At 42.0% G+C, this 16,432-nt stretch overlaps 1 protein-coding gene and 1 long non-coding RNA gene across 2 annotated transcripts in view; both read left to right on the forward strand.

The window, feature by feature from the left end:
- The first annotated feature begins 3,398 nt into the window (after positions 1-3,398).
- LOC130207242 (uncharacterized) lies at positions 3,399-4,454 on the forward strand. Its single transcript, XR_008834260.1, has 2 exons — positions 3,399-3,544; positions 4,021-4,454. It is a non-coding gene; the product is annotated as an uncharacterized LOC130207242 (long non-coding RNA).
- Positions 4,455-14,837: 10,383 nt separating this feature from the next.
- Positions 14,838-16,432, forward strand: part of LOC130206965 (cGMP-dependent protein kinase 1) — a 115,009-nt gene continuing 113,414 nt past the window's right edge. The window contains exon 1 of the mRNA XM_056435269.1: positions 14,838-15,094. Within this exon, the coding sequence (XP_056291244.1) occupies positions 14,838-15,094 (257 nt within the window). The remainder of the gene's footprint in view (positions 15,095-16,432) is intronic.

The raw sequence follows: 16,432 nt of genomic DNA on the forward strand, positions 1-16,432 counted from the left end.
TCTTATGTAACGCTGTGCATGACTGATAGTTCACTAAGTTACAGCATGACCAGGGATACAATACTGGCCATATATAGGGAGAGATGAGGCTGTTAAAGCCACAGTGTCCCTAAAGAATATTCTGGAGCTTTATAAAGCTGCGCCAGTGTATCATCTGTAGTTCAGCAGAGTTGAAGAGATCTCAACCCTTCAAACAATCTTCTATAACACTGAAACATCTTACTAAGAGACTCTGTATTGATGTTCTGGAGGTGCTCAATTCAGGGGTTTTAAAATTTCAAAAGTGCAGCTTGTAAAAGTAGGTTCAGCCATCGTCTCATCTTTATTGTATTATTTTTACAAGCCGATTCATGTACCTGGTCCTCTCAAGTTCACTCTCTTAAGTAATCATACTTTCCTTAGCCGTGGGAACATTACATTTTGCTTCGCAATGAAAAATACAAAAAGTTTTGTGTGACAAGTAAGCCTCCTAGAGATCAGATACAAATGAAATATATGTGCCTGACATGGCCTGAGAAGCAATGATGCTAGAAAATAGAGAAACACTGAAGCTGGAATCTATTATATAATAAATGTGGATGATGAGTGATGTGGTTTGCCATGATGAGCATGCACAGAGTCACAGTTGTTTCCATAACGGAGGCCTGCATGGCTGACTATCTACAGCACACGCAAACGAAGAGTGATCACGCCTGGAACATGAAGACTTACTTGATATGTGATATGTTCAAACGCTCCTTCAGGCTGAGTCATCCCCCCCCCCCCCCCACAAAGCAAAACAGGGATGTGCGCTCATCCAGCGTACATTTACTGTACGCCGTTACGCAACATGGGCACAGATTCCTCCATCTGTGAAGAAAGTCTCTCTGTTTCTGTTAATATCTCACATACCATCAGTGAAATCCAAGAAAGAGATTGCCACTCAGCTCGTGCGTATCACATTAGTGAGCGGTTGCCTCTGGAGGCCCGTCCTGTTATTCTGGGTGAGCTCCTCTGGCGCCGTGTGATGTCGATTGGAAATGAAGACGGCGTCGCCGGCTACTAGGCAACTGCAGCAAAGCTCAAATCAGGGGCTACACTTTCAATCCAAATCAGTCTGGTCTTTGTCATGCAAATTGGTCCACGGAGAATCAAATCAGTCTTGACGGTTTCTTAAATCGGGAAATTGGAGCCAAATCGGAGCATTTAGCTGCCGGAGAAAACTAATTGTGTCTTCTTTTTATTTATCGCAGTCAGTCAAATCTTTTCAACAAAGATGACTAAAGCCAACATTCAAACTCTTAAACAGCCACACACTGACTCACACCACACAGCAAAATTGGTAGTGTTGATTTCCCAGTGTCAAATATTCTGAGTTGATCCGTGTTGATCGTGGTGTTCTTTTAGCACTTACAGTGTTAAAACAGCTCTGGGGGCGGAGTTATTGCAGCGAGTTAAGTGATGCTCTCCTGACCGAGTTACTTGCACATCCGGTTTCAACGCGCTCTTTCTTCTGGAAGTCACGGTGAAGAAAACCCGTGGTCAGGAAGATATTTAGCTGTTATTTCAGAAGGTAAGTACACATTATATTTACTTCTACAGGCTGTTCATCTTCATATGAAATGATGTGTTAACTTCAAGTGTGGTGAGACGTGTTTTATATTTTAGTGAAGCTTGTGACTAATAGCTAATTTAACGTTTGCTAACGTTAGTTGGTTGAAGGGAGGAGAAATAAGCCAGGAAGTGTAACATCAGTCAATAAATATGTATGAACCTGTTCAAACCGGCCGAGCATATTTAATTCCAGGCCAAAATAATAAATAGACTTTTTCTTACAGTAAATTTCTTGAAGAATATTTAACTTAATTATGCCACATTATTTTGCCATCAGAAATTGACGATCCACCATGACAGGACATAAACGAGAGTTTCCGGTACTTCTGCTCCGGGCTAGCTTTACTAACGGTAGTTTCGCGGTACTGCTGTGTCGAGGGCTAACGGTAGTTTCGCGGTACTGCTGTGTCGAGGGCTAACGTTACTAACGGTAGTTTCGTGGTACTGCTGCTGTCGAGGGCTAACGGTAGTTTCGCGGTACTGCTGTGTCGAGGGCTAACGGTAACGTTAGTTTCGCGGTACTGCTGTGTCGAGGGCTAACGGTAGTTTCGTGGTACTGCTGTGTCGAGGGCTAACGGTAGTTCGGTAGTGCCTAATGCTGTGTCGAGGGCTAACGGTAAGTTTCATGGTACCCGCTGTGTCGAGGGCTAACGTTAACATGAACTCATGGTCCTCGCTGTCTCTGCATTTCACGCGGCGGGTGGTTTAATTGGTCGAGAGGTTGATATGCTCATGCGCTGATGCCATTAAAAATTAAAGAGGAAAGAACTTAATGAATTCGCACTCAAACGTTTATAGACTTCCAACATCTCAGAGACTAAGGTTCTAACGTTAACTTAGCGATACCCTGTTAACTTTAGCCACTTGTTGGACTTAATACATGTTTAATAACTCCTTGCCTCGAGAAAGTTGAACAGCTATCTTTTTCCACTCTGTACAGTTTCTGCAAGATATCACCATGCTGCTGAAGGTGAAATACCAGAGGACCAAGAAGTCCATCCCATTACAGCTAGGTTTCACCTATTTGGAATTCATCACTGCAGGTGAGTAACATATTATGTAAAAAAACAAATTATTGCTGGTTTAACAACAAATACACAATGTTTAAGTGGCATTGTTCATAGGATAAGACAAAGGGGGATTTTGAGCTCTGAGGTCATGGACAGGTCTACAAAAAAGGTTTCGGATTCAGAGACTGCAAAAGAGGTACTTGAAAGCAGTAGATGTCAGTTAACATTTTTACTCACAATATCAAGAAAATTGTTTAACTGAATGATTCTCACCAATTGGACTATAATTAAATTTAGAATGGTAGTGCCAGATTGAGAAAGTTACAAAACTTAGTTTAGTGTAAATTAATAATTAACCCAGGGTTTAGCTGTTGTGTAGCTTTGTATTATGTAACTCTTCTTTCCATACATATTTATTCAATTAGGTTAATTTACATACATGGAACGGTGCCTTAATTTGGTTGGATGTAAGTAGTTATCAGTTATCACACACCTTTTGCTTAATTTTTATTATTGTTGGCATCTGTATGATCAACAGCTGAATCAAGACTTCACGCTGCTGTTTGGTGCTGAGACGGCTTCCAAGATGCTCGAGAAGTGGGATACAGCATTCAAGCCCACGGTCATCAAAGAGGCCAAACACCTGACTCCGTCAACTGAGCTGTGCCAACTTCTGACAGCTGCAGAGAACCTTCAGAAGATGATCATACCGTAAGCTACATGATATCCTTAATTTATTATCCAAATGGCTGGTGCTATTAACTTTGTGCATTCCAAGTACATATACATGATTTGTTTTGCCTCATTTACTCCTGGTAGACGGGGACAGTGACATGGCTTCTCTGCTGCTGCTTCTCCATCTCTTGCCACCCACAGCTGGACGGAAGAGGATCAAAATAAGTCCCAGTGATGCAGTGGGAAAAATGTTGCATTGTCACAAGGTATGTGTGTCTCATCTGCGTAAATCCCACAAGCCAGTTTTTCAGTTATATTAACTCAATAAAAAATTGATTTAAGCTTGAAAAATAACAACTAATCTGAACATCTCAATGTTGCAATCTTTACAACAGTTCTTCAACAGCAAAGACTTTTTCGACACAGGAGCAAATCAACATTTATTTTATCTAACAGACTCAACTATGCAGTGAGCAGTTGAAAGCTTGCTAACTCTTCATTTTCCTACACTGCTTTAAAGTGATAATTCGAATTCTTATACACGCTTCACTGAGTGTTCCTTTTTCAAAATAAAGTGGGACTTAACTTGGGAGGAAGACACTTCCAGAGAAGCTCACATTTCATTTTTGCAACACAGGGCCAGATGACTGCTCAAATTGGAGGATCTATTAAACTCATGGAGCAACAAGTACCACTGCATGGCTAATAACTTGAGCTAAGTTTTTCATGTTGTGTTTTTCAGTCATGCTGCAGCATCAGTGAACACCTGCTGGGAAGAGAGGCTAAACAACCGTACATCCTTGCTGTTGGCCGAAACAAAAACAGAATCGATGCCTTCTACATCGTTGTGGATAAACGCTCATCCCCTGCCAAGCTCGTTGGGTGCTTTTGATGAACTATTTAAATCCCACTACGTGTTCAACCTATCTTACGATGAAACTTTGGTCCCACTCTTCACCTTTGTGCAGACAACAGTCTACAACATCGATATTACAACAACAGATCAGTCTCCAAGAGTACGTGAGTTCTGGGCGAAGGTCTTGCACGTGGTTTAAAAATGAAGTGTTTCATTTGTGGTGTTGTACATGCGGCCTGCCAGGAGTTGATTTTTGTAAATGTGCATGATGGTGCTTTGAAGATATTTTCTGAATAAAATAAAAAGAATTGTATCAATAATTTATTGAAGTTCACTGTTTTTGGGGTGTAAGCATTTGACCGTATGTAGATATACAATTTTAGTGTTAATAGTAAATTTTTACATAGCATTAAACATGACGAGTGTTCGAAATCAACACTCTTACTGAAAGCAAACAACACAATTTAGTGTTAAAAATACACTGCAATGTGTCATTAAATAACACCAAGAGTGTTAGAAATCAACAACAATTGAGTGTTAAAAGTACATTTTTGCGTGTCTTTTAACAACACTATAGGTGTTAAATATTAACACTATTAATGAGTTAAAATATTAACACTATGCAAAGTGTAAATTTAACTCGGAGCCGGGGTGGATTATATAAACACCAGCAAAGTGTTGATTTTAACACTATGCGAGTTAAATTCACACTTTCGATTTTGCTGTGCAATCTGAACGAGAGAACAATAAGAGCAAGACAAAGAGAACAAAAGATGTGCCGCTGTGGTTTTATTTTGGTGGCGAAGAGGAGATCTCAGCTTGAGGAGGTGACTGGGAGTGTGGGCATTGTTTTTCTCACGTTTTCCCACCACAAGCTTTTAAAGTGACAGCTGAGACGAGACGGGCGTGTCTTTCCTTCCCACATTGTAAGCAGACCTGTTGGGCTGCTTACAATGTGGGAAAATACATTTTCAAATGTTTTGAGCGTCAACTGTATCCTCAACTTCTCTTCATTATTACCTTCGCATTGAAAATGCGGAAGGTTATGTTTTGATCGCCGTGTATTTTTTTTTTTTTTGTATGCGTGTTACTCTCATAACTCAAAAAGTATTAAACCGAATCGCATGAAATTTGGTGGGAGGATTGGTTATTATCCGGGGACCATTTGGTTAGATTTTGGGATCGATCGGGTCAAAGGTTAAGGTCAAGGTCACGAAAAGGTCAACATCTTATTTTTACCATAGCACGGTCAATTTGTATCCAATTGGCATGCAACTAATGCCAAAATGTTCATAATTCAATGCCCAATCTTGTGATATGCGAAGGTATGCGCTCTACCGAGTGCCCATTCTAGTTGTGTATGCTTCATTATCTCTGTTCTTCCTTTTGTGTTGCTGCATATCTTAAAAAATACTCATTTTCAATTCCTCCTCTCTTTACTCTCTTTCTATTTATTTTATAATTATTATCACTGGACAGTGTTCACGGACTGGTCCTGTGAGTGCTTTTCAGAAAGTGCTTTTACAGCACCTTCCAGTTCGGGTGATGGTAAATGTTTCACAGTGAAGGGGGGGGGGGGGGGATAGTTAACCCCGTACAGTTTGTTGACATGCCGCAGGTAGTGGCCTGTTGAATATCCAGCTGAGCCAGGAATGTGGAGGCCCTCTGGGTGTAAGAATCAACCGTGCAGACAGGAGAGGGTTCTTCTCCAGAGCTAATGCTGTATATTAGCGGTATATGACACATCCTCAGGTCATGGTATGGGATATTAAAGCACCATAACAGGCTTCAGAGCATTCTACACAGCTGGGTCTTTAGGTGACATGTCGAGAAGAGTTTAGTTCAGTGTAGTGGCCATTTGTCCTTCGAAATCAAACAAAACTATAAATCAAATTGCCGCTGACGCACCGTGGGTTTCGGAGTTGACGCAGGCAAAAGAAAAGTAACGTCCGTTTCGGTATGTTGATTTTGATAATTTGTTTTCCAAACAAACAAAAAGAAGAAACTAAAACGCTGACACTCTTCGCTGATGGTTAAAAAAACCATTGGCCACCCAGGTGCATGCTGGTCCTGTGCCTACCCACCTCTTCATATAACCACAGCTGCCCATCGTTACCAATCAGTGAACCTAAAACTAAATGTATTAAACTAAACTACAACTAGCATCAGAAACAACTCGCGTATAAAAATATAACCTAAATAAGCAATGAATTAATCAATATTGCTTTACAATAAAACTAAATACAAATGTCAAAATAAATAGCTCCAACACTCAGTTTGCTGAGATCCCTGCAGAGAGTGGAGTCCAATAACTGCGATAATAATGTCTTCTAGCTCGCCAGTGGTGGGATGTAATGCAGCACATTTACTCAAGTGCTGAACTTAAGTGCACTTCTACTGAACTATTTCCATTTAATTACACTTAAACCAGAAGGGGAATATTGTATTTTTTTTTTTTACTTCACTGCTTGTTTAACAGCTATATTAAAAATGACTTTGAATAACTTCTAAGTGGTAATTAAAAGCTTTTAATGTGATAGCCTAACGATGCCCTTCCATGACCTACACAAGTAAACGAGGCCGTCGGCAAGAAGATTGGCTATTTCTAAATAGTTGTTCTTGATACGTGTTGTCTCGGCCACCGGGTTGCAGCATCAAATGAAATCATGCTTGGCGTGAAACTCTTTCGAATGCGACTCCACCGGTGCCTCTGGCAGCGCAGCAGACGGACGCTGATTCGGCTTTGCTCCCGTTTTGACCTTCAGTTGGAGCTGCAGCGGGAGGTGGAGAGCTCACGGACTGTACATCTCAAAGGCCACTCCCAAGTTGCATCAAACTTCATCCAAGTTACATAAAACATATCCCCCCTCTTCATAGGAGACCTTCACATGAGTCTGAATTACAGGCCACAGTGACTTATTTTAAAAATGAATTTCTTTCCAAGAGAAGAATATGTTTCACATTTCTCGGTTCCTTTCGACACTCAACTGACCGCACAGTTGTTGTTGTTGTTTTGCTTTCCTGTTGATTTGTTTTCCTTTATGCACATTTTGGGCTGACGTTGTTTTGCCCACAGGGACCAGTCTGCCATGGCTCTGTTGAATCATGGGTTTATTTTCTAATCTCTGTTTCCCTCCCAGGGAATACAGATGTAAACTAGAATGGGCACTCGGTAGAGCGCATACCTTCGCATATCACAAGATTGGGCATTGAATTATGAAAATGTTGGCGTTAGTTGCATGCCAATTGGATAAAAATTGACCGTGCTCTGGTAAAAAGAAGATGTTGACCTTTTCATGACCTTGACCTTTGACCCGATTGATCCCAAAATCTAATCAAATGGTCCCCGGATAATAACCAATCATCCCACCGAATTTCATGAGATTCGGTTTAATACTTTTTGTGTTATGCGAATAACACGCATACAAATAAAAAATAAAATAAAATATATAAATAAATACACGGCGATCAATACATAACCTTCCAATCCGAAGGTAATGAGCTGATCGTTAACTCAGGTGTACTAAACAAACTGAGCGCTGACTAAATGTAATAATTACCGATATTATCGGTATCATTCTGTATTTACCTAATTGGTGAAAGCAAAGTTATTTCACAACAAACATATATGACATTAAATATCTCACATGAAAAACAGTTTAGAACCAGAAGACTATTTATTTAAACTTTTATAAATGTCAATGTTGTCATTATTTTTAACATTGCATTTACCATTAATGGATATTTCTATCAGAATGAAATGGGTTTGAATAAAATTAAAATCATCATACTTTTGGGGGGTATTAATCTACATAATCATGTTAATTAATTAAAATATGCATAATTAAGATGTCCATGTGTGCTTCATTTCATGTTTTAAAAAAGAATTATCATTCAGGTTGGGTAAAGCTCAATTTATTTTCCCACAAGATATCAAAGCTCAACATGTGCTCTCCTAAATGGTTGATAGTAGGCTACCATTATTACCAGTATATCACCTTGTTTAGCCTCCATATGGTACGGTGTACACCGGGGGAAGGACGCGCTCTCGCTCTCATCCTAGCAGCCATTAAACGCATTCCTTGTTAACAGCCTGATAATAACACGCTAGTAGATCCTATAGCGCTGTGACTCATATCTCAGGTGTGTTTACAGCTTGTTACACAAGGAAAACATCTTCTCTGGAGACGGCCTCCATCGCTTTGTTTCCAGCCCCGAGAAACGGTCGAAGCAGCTCATCCTCTCAGGCGGGTTATTCATCGCCAAATGTGACACAGGTGGACGACCTTGTCGAACGCGTGCTTTCGCTCACACAAACACGAAGGAAGAGAGGCCGAGATAGAGAGAGAGAGAGAGAGAGTGAAGCATGTCGGACTGTGTGTGAGGGTGAGAGGCCTGAGGTGAGCTAAAGATGTCAACAGGGTCATTTCATTTCACTCAAAACCATCAATTACCTCCATCCTCAACTGCGATATCAGTGTGTTGCTTTAGTGCAGCTGCTGCACGGCCAGCTGGAGAGGAAAGAAGGCTCCTCGTTGTCTCAGACTTAGCGATGAGAGGGATTCTCCACAGCTTATGTAATATGTCCCTTTCTATTCAATTCCCCGAGGGCTTTGTCAGTGCTTTAAGTTGGGTATCAATTATGCCGGGGATTTCAACCCCGATGCAAAGTGAGATGGGAAAGCTCTGACGACCATGAAAAGGAATAAATATCCATATTTACGCCACGAACTGACACAATTCTGCTTGTCAAAAAAAGTGATCGCCATAATATCGTATTGACAGAGGTCAACTCCTCCATCAAATGCCTTGAACACACGCGGGAATCCAGAAAGTACATTTTTCTGCGATGACCACATCGCAATCCGTTTTCGTCGCCGCTCCGAAGAGTCGGACGGCTCGGGACGGGCGTGAAAAGAGACACCTCCGTTTCACCCGAGAATTGTGAGAGGAGCAAAACATAATCCTGTTTCGAGAGAGCGAGTGCAGAGTGGCACAATATCCATTTTCCCAAGAAAGGTGAGCTGATTACGGAGCCATCTGGATTCAGGCAGGAGGGATAAGAGCTGATGAAGATATCCGTCTGGCTGCTGTGTGTTTTCTCCTGGTGCGTCCGCTCGGTTGAGCCACACAGCTTAAGATCAATTTACTTCCCACGATTAGGAAATATCAGAGGACTTAGAGTGTGACAACAAAGTCAACAATTTATTTTTACATTAATGAACTAGAACGGGCACTCGGTAGAGCGCATACCTTCGCATATCACAAGATTGGGAATTGAATTATGAACATTTTGGCATTAGTTGCATGCCAATTGGATACAAATTGACCGTGTTATGGTAAAAAGAAGATGTTGACCTTTTCATGACCTTGACCTTCACCTTTGACCCGATCGATCCCAAAATCTAATCAAATGGTCCTCGGATAATAACCAATCATCCCACCAAATTTCATGCGATTCGGTTTAATACTTTTTGAGTTATGCGAGTAACACGCATTTAAATAAATAAATAAAAAAAATACACAACGATCAAAACATAACCTTCCGCATTTTCAATGCGAAGGTAAAAAAAGGACGTAGATATTCATATTTCATTACCCTAAACTGCTATTTTTGTTGACATTTTGTTGACAAAAGATCCAACTCTGAGGTTGAAGACCCCATCAGAGTACGGTGGCCCTGAGAGCTCAACGCATGCAACTAAAGCAAACACAGAAACAAACAAAAAAAGCAAAATATAGAGCACATCTTCTTTGATGTGACAACACTTGTACAGCATCACGAAATGAAACGCAAATAGACTAAAACCGTATAGACTCTTATTCTGGTGAGAGCTGTTCATGGTCTGTGCTCAACCAGAAGTCGCAGCGCTGATTTATTGTCACGCAACTTCCGCAGTTATTTCAAGACCAACCCTGACCTTTTCCCAAACCCAAATAAGTCAAACAAAACAAAGTGGTTTCATGGGAAGACGAAAGTCGATTGTGAAAAGACTATGTAACAAGCACATATCAACATCATTAGGAATTATACACAGATTAACACATTGTGTGTATTTGCAAACGTATGATATCAGTTGAAATTAATTTTAGACGCTAGTTGGGGAAACATCAGCAAATATTTGCAATAAGCTCTGAATCATGAAATCAGAACGTTTAACCTCGATTCAACTTAAAGTTTATGTTTCCTGTATTTTTGCTACACAAAATATTGTGTTTCTCAATTTGCCCGTATCTATTTTGTTGTTGTGTCTTTAGCTAATTGTATTGTCAACTTGGGGATTGCTCGTGTTTGAGGATTTGAGCTTTCAGGGCCACCGTACAAAAGTACTGAGGTCATTTACAATGTGAGTCACCCAGCACACCTGGAAGATGACGGGAATGCAGCATTCCAACCAGTGACCCTTGACCTCCTGTTCGCCTCACACATTTCTTTCCCCTGTCACACCAGAAGCAGACCGTATTCTCTACTCACTGTCATCTTTTAATATAGTAAACAGTAGAGTTTCTTTTTTCTATAGACTTGTTCTGCAGCTGTGTACAGTCATACACAAATTGTTGCTTGACTGATTAGTTTTAGTCTTGCCCCTGCCTCTGTTTTCTCTCTTTTGCTTTGCTTAAGAAACCTCATAAGTTACATAATAATAATAAAAATATTATTATTATTATTATTATTAAAAGTTACATCCAACCATATAAGCTACATATAAAATCTTACCCTTTTCATAACAGCCATAAAAATCATAAAACATTCACTCAAACTTGAAGATTTTAGTTTTTCTTTATGGAATATAATTTTAGTTTTGACTGCCGGTTGGAGAAAACAAGCAATTTAAAAATGTCAACTTCAGCTCTAGAAAATCGGGTTGTGGAAAAAAAGCTGCAAACACTGACATATTAAATCTCTATAAAGGTGATATTTATAGCGATGAGGAGATAGCAAACTGTTGCTGTATTACACATCCAACAAATATGGAGCAACACCAGCATTCACTTATCTACTATCTGTGTCTCTGTCCACCTGATGAATGCAAGTCCATCTATTCGCTCTATTTTCATCATTCTCTCTCATCTCTCTTTCATCATTCTCTCTTTTTTCCTTGTTAAAGGTTTTTTTCTATTTCTTGGTCCGATGTGAGGTCAAATTTGTAATTTGTGATGTTGGGCTATATAAAATAAACTGAAAGCTGAAAACAGCTCTGACAGCAGTGATTGTAAAACAATGAGCTGCAAGATGCTACACCGCTCTGTAAAGCAGAGGGAACATGTGATTCTCTTTTAATATAAAAAACATGTTTTATAGCCACTTTAAAGATGGGAAGTCTTCTTTTAAATACTCTAGTGGAAGTCAAGTTAGCTTTGACCGATAATCTTCACAGATTGAGAAAGAAATGTTTGTTTGTGTATTTTATTCAGTCAATCAAATCAAATACAATACCATATTATTATATATAATATACAAAAGAGAAAGACTGAAAAGGTATAGGTAGAAGCAAAAAATGCTTATAAATTCCTATCCTAAATTGAAATCAAAATAAATCAGAAAATTAATATAAAATAAAGAAAAAGAAAAAAAGAAGAAAAAAATATATATATATATGAATAAATGAATAACGAAAGCAATCTTTAATTGCAGCCCAGGAAACGGTGACCGGTCACCTATCTGAGTTTGATAATGCTAATACAGGAAAGCAGGAAGTAAGTATCGCCAATGCGTTTTGCTAAATCAATTTCCTGAGCTATGGGTCTATCCATCACCGGCGTGCGCGGAGTGATCAATCGGCTGCTCTCGATATGATATCATATTACAATGTGAGGCTCTACAGATGTGATGATATTGCTGCTTAAAGTGCAGGATTTGCTGTGTCGTGTTTTTACAGGCCTGGAGAGGCTCGCAAATAGATTGCCCCCGGTGGCTGAAGCGTCTCTCCCGTCCTCATCCCAGGATGTCTCTCTCCGTCTTTCACCTTCTCCCATCTCCTGGGATGGTCCGGCCCGGGAGGGGCCGGGCGGGCGGGCGGCCGACCGGTGGTGTCTCGCTCCGACGGCAGCAGAGACACGGACAGCGGTCAAGATGTAGAATCAAAGACATCGCAGATATTCCAGAGACACAGCAGCATACCTCTCTCACTCTTTGCATTGACAGTAATCCCGTTTTCGGTTTCCATACTGGCATGATCATGTGTGTGTGTGTGTGTGGGGGGGGGGGGGGGGGGGCGGTCTGCAGGGATTTTCTCTTTGTGAATGGTTACATAAATCTCTGCATGCAAGTGTGTGCACGTGGGTGATAATGATGTGCAAGCATATGTCTGGGAATACCCAAGATACCACTATCTTCTCTGTGTGTGTGTGTGTGTGTGTGTGTGTGTGTGTGTGTGTGAGAGAGAGTGTATTACAGGAAAACAGTGACTAATGTCTGCCCTCGTCTCTCCCGTAAGCCGATCCGTCCCTGAGGCGAACGAGAGGGCACCGGCTTTTCTCCGCCCAGACGCTTCGGAAACACAGCGAAGACGATCACACGGGGCCTTTATCACAGCCCGGCCGTATGACCTCAGCGACACCTGTGAAGGGTTCACTCACGCCGCAGTCAGAGCATCTATCTCCGGGTGCAGCGGTGTTACCGTGGCGTCCATGACTTAACCCGCGGCACCCGAGGGAGACGACCCGCGAAGAGCTCGGACAAGACGAGCTGGAACGAACTGGTCGTGCAGCATTACTCACTGTGTGTAAACATGGGGAATATTCGAGTAGGCAACATATAGATACACCTCAGAGGCCGATGATGCTGCTATCGTCGTGGTATTTATTGTGGTAAGAATATAAAGAAATCACAGACATTATGGATTGATGATATTCTGACTCTCTTTGTCTGAATGCATGCGTGCCCTTTTTGTGAATAGGATGTCAGTAGTGCTTTCTCAGTGCACCCATATTATCAGCGGATGTGGAGAGGGTCACGGAGAGCGACACTTAAAGCAATGTCATAATGGGTACAGTGTCGGCCGCATACATAATTAATCCATCGCTGCTTTCCACGCTGATAACGACACGACCCGGGTCCTCAACTTGTCTTTGAACGCCGAGCGGATCCGCGTTGCCGCTCATCGTTATACCGCGAGACATGTGACACACTCGCGGAGAGACACGGCAGTAAAGAAGCAGATCATATGTGTTTCATGATGTCAGCCGCTGCAACCCGACGACTCTCATCAGCCGAGCTGGATATCACAAGTGTCCCATGGGAGAGGAGGGTTTACAACCATGTCATGGGGGTATACACCTCTTAGATGCATTCAGGCGTGTATTACATTTCTGGAAAAGACGAATGCAGCCACGTGTTCATCCCTCACCCGATAAGAAGTTGGAATATTAAGAATGCAAGAAGTATAGACACGGGTGAGATACAGTATGTTGAGGTGAAGATCTATTCATTCTATTTTTAACTCGGAATCTTAATGAAACATCCCCCCGAGCGCCAGAAGCCCCCTCCAACCTCCATCGCCCACCAAAATTAATTCATTGAGTTGAAACAGATTTAGGCCGCATTGGTGTATAGAAATGACAGGCTGGGTTTGGAGATTAATATTACAGTGGGAGAAGTGATGGTCTATTCCTGAACTCTCTTCAGTCCGCAGAGCACAGTGAGGATGAAAGTGATGAGCGTTGTTGCCAAAGTATGGAAACTGATTACTCTAATCATGAAGACAACGCGCTCCGGATCTGTGTGTAATTAACTTTACTTCATGCTGGGAACATTATGATAACACACACTTTTTCTTTTATTTATCATCTGCAACTTTTAATCATCCATTTCATCATATAAGTCTAGATTTCAAATGAAACTTAATGTCCTTTTTTTGTTCATCAAATGGGACTGAATTTAATGTTTAATGCTCAAACACAACTTCATTCATCATTTAAATTCAGATTAGATAGAATCAGTCACCTTGACAAAAAATCCTAAAATCCTATAAAACATGAATATGAAGTAAATTAATCACATCTACACTAAAGTTCAACCTCTACACAGGCCTTCTGTCTCACTGCTCTCCCCTCCCCGGTGTGTGCCTATATACACCACGTGACCATTGCAAAACAAGCTCCAGCCCGGTCCACTGTCCTGGGAAAGGAGTGCGGGAGCAGGACAATTGATTTTTGTTGTTATTGCAAGAGGTCGGGGAGGTGATGTTGGTGTCTCACACTGCGCTCAACGGGGGTTTGGGGAGTGCGCAGATAGATGGTAAACACCTATCCGACAGCAGCAGGTCTGGGCTTCCTCTGCAGCGCGGGCAGGCGGGGAACTATACAGGAGTTGTCTCGGCTCTTTTGGTGCCCATGTGTGACGGCCCTGCCCGGGTCCTCGGAGAGAGAGAGAGAGAGAGATGATGTAATTGGTTTCTCAATGAAGGATCATCAGCGGCTCCCCGGAGGCTTCGTGGACTGTAGCGCAGCGCTGCTCTATCCACCGTGCGCTCCCCGGCGTTAAACACCGCGTTGCGCCCTCCTCCTGAGATAAACAAGTGGACAGTGAAGGGAGCATCTCCACAGCATCTCTCCACCCTGCGCGTAATTTGGAGCGGGATCTCCACAACCCGCGCGTGGACTGGGAGTGTCATCGTTTTTTTTCTTCTTTCTTCTTCTTCTTTTTGGTTTGTTGCCCGTATCGCGGAGGATCGCGGCAAAGTTTCGCGTTCGATTTCAACATGAGTGACCTGGAGGACGACTTTGCCAAGATCCTACTGCTAAAGGAGGAGAGGATACGGGACTTGGAGAGGCGTCTGGCGGATAGGGAAGACGAGATTCAAGAGCTGAAAAGAAAACTACACAAATGTCAGTCGGTCTTGCCCAGCGCTCAACTTATTGGACCGAGGACCCGCAGGGCGCAGGGCATCTCCGCGGAGCCGCAGACGCACCAGGACCTGTCGCGGCAGGCGTTCCGGAAATACGCCAAGTCCGACTGGTAAGAGCATGGCTCTCGTGCTTTATTTTGCGCCATCGCGCCCACGTGCCAACTTTTGTGTCCCACCTTGAAATATCTTTCAAGTGTTTGTTTTTCTCTCTCTCTTCACTTCCCGGAATCAAAATGTGTTGCCATGGGTGGTGTGAATCTGTGATTGGGAAGCACAACTATGTCGCTCTCAATAGAAATGTGCTTAAAAATGAATGCGCATGTGTTGACGGTAACTCAAACACGCACACACACACGCGCGCGCAGGTGAGCGTGTACTTCCGTGTCCTGTTCCTCCACAACGCTTTTCTTTATGTCTGTTTTCTTGCTTTAATTTTTTTTTTTTACTTCTTTAAAAAAAAAAGAGAGTTTCCTATGAATGGACGAGCACTTTCATTCTTGGGGGCCGATGACGCAGCTCGAAGGCGAGCTTCAGAAAGAGCTCCTAATTGATCAGATCCATCAAGGCAGTCCCACAGGACACAGACAAGAGGAAGTGCGATGCATTATTGGCTTTTAGGAGCTGGACGCTGAGGACCTGAAGTGCATGTCTGAGGATATTTAATACTCCATTAGAAAACGCTTTGTTTGACCATATGCTTCCTTCATCACCTTTAGGTGCTCGTTTTAGCTTCACAATATGGTTGTTCTGATTCTGAGGGTTTCGACTCTGTCCTGAAACTGAATAGTAATCAGTTGGTATCTCATACTTTCCGCTTTGCTGTATACTCCCAGCAAAAAATGTTTGACCCTCTTTGTCCTCTTCTTTTAATTTCTTCTCCTCCCCATCCCTATTATCATAATATTATCGGGTATAATTACTTGCTATATGGATATCACACACATGCATACACACAATCAAGCACACACACACACACACACCACACACACACACACACACACAGGCAGAAACGTGACTGAATTAATGCAATAGAGAATCGGGTTAATTTTATTAAGATGGCTAGACAATTTCCATTCTTCCTTTGTAATATTAACCCACAGACAGGGCAGGTTCCTCACTGGCACTTCGGGTGCTCAGGGTGCATTCAAACGACCACAGAAAATAAAACAGAAATACTTGAGAATGAAGGACGGAGGTCATGAATAACCAAGTTTCATTCAGAAAAAAAGACTTAAAAGCTATACATTCAAAGAATACACTTCATCTGTTCTCCACCTATTGGACCAGGGTTCATGCTGAAAATGGTCAAAGAGTAAACTCAGATGACGAGGCAAAATAAGCGCTTGAATGGGCCTCGAGTGGCTAACCGCACATGGCCCGACACCGTGCAGTGAAACGGAAGTAAACCTGTTTGCGGTTCTACGGGGTCATGAATGCTCTCCCGGTGT

Source organism: Pseudoliparis swirei, chromosome 17, assembly GCF_029220125.1.
Source record: "Pseudoliparis swirei isolate HS2019 ecotype Mariana Trench chromosome 17, NWPU_hadal_v1, whole genome shotgun sequence".
Lineage (NCBI taxonomy): Eukaryota > Metazoa > Chordata > Actinopteri > Perciformes > Liparidae > Pseudoliparis > Pseudoliparis swirei.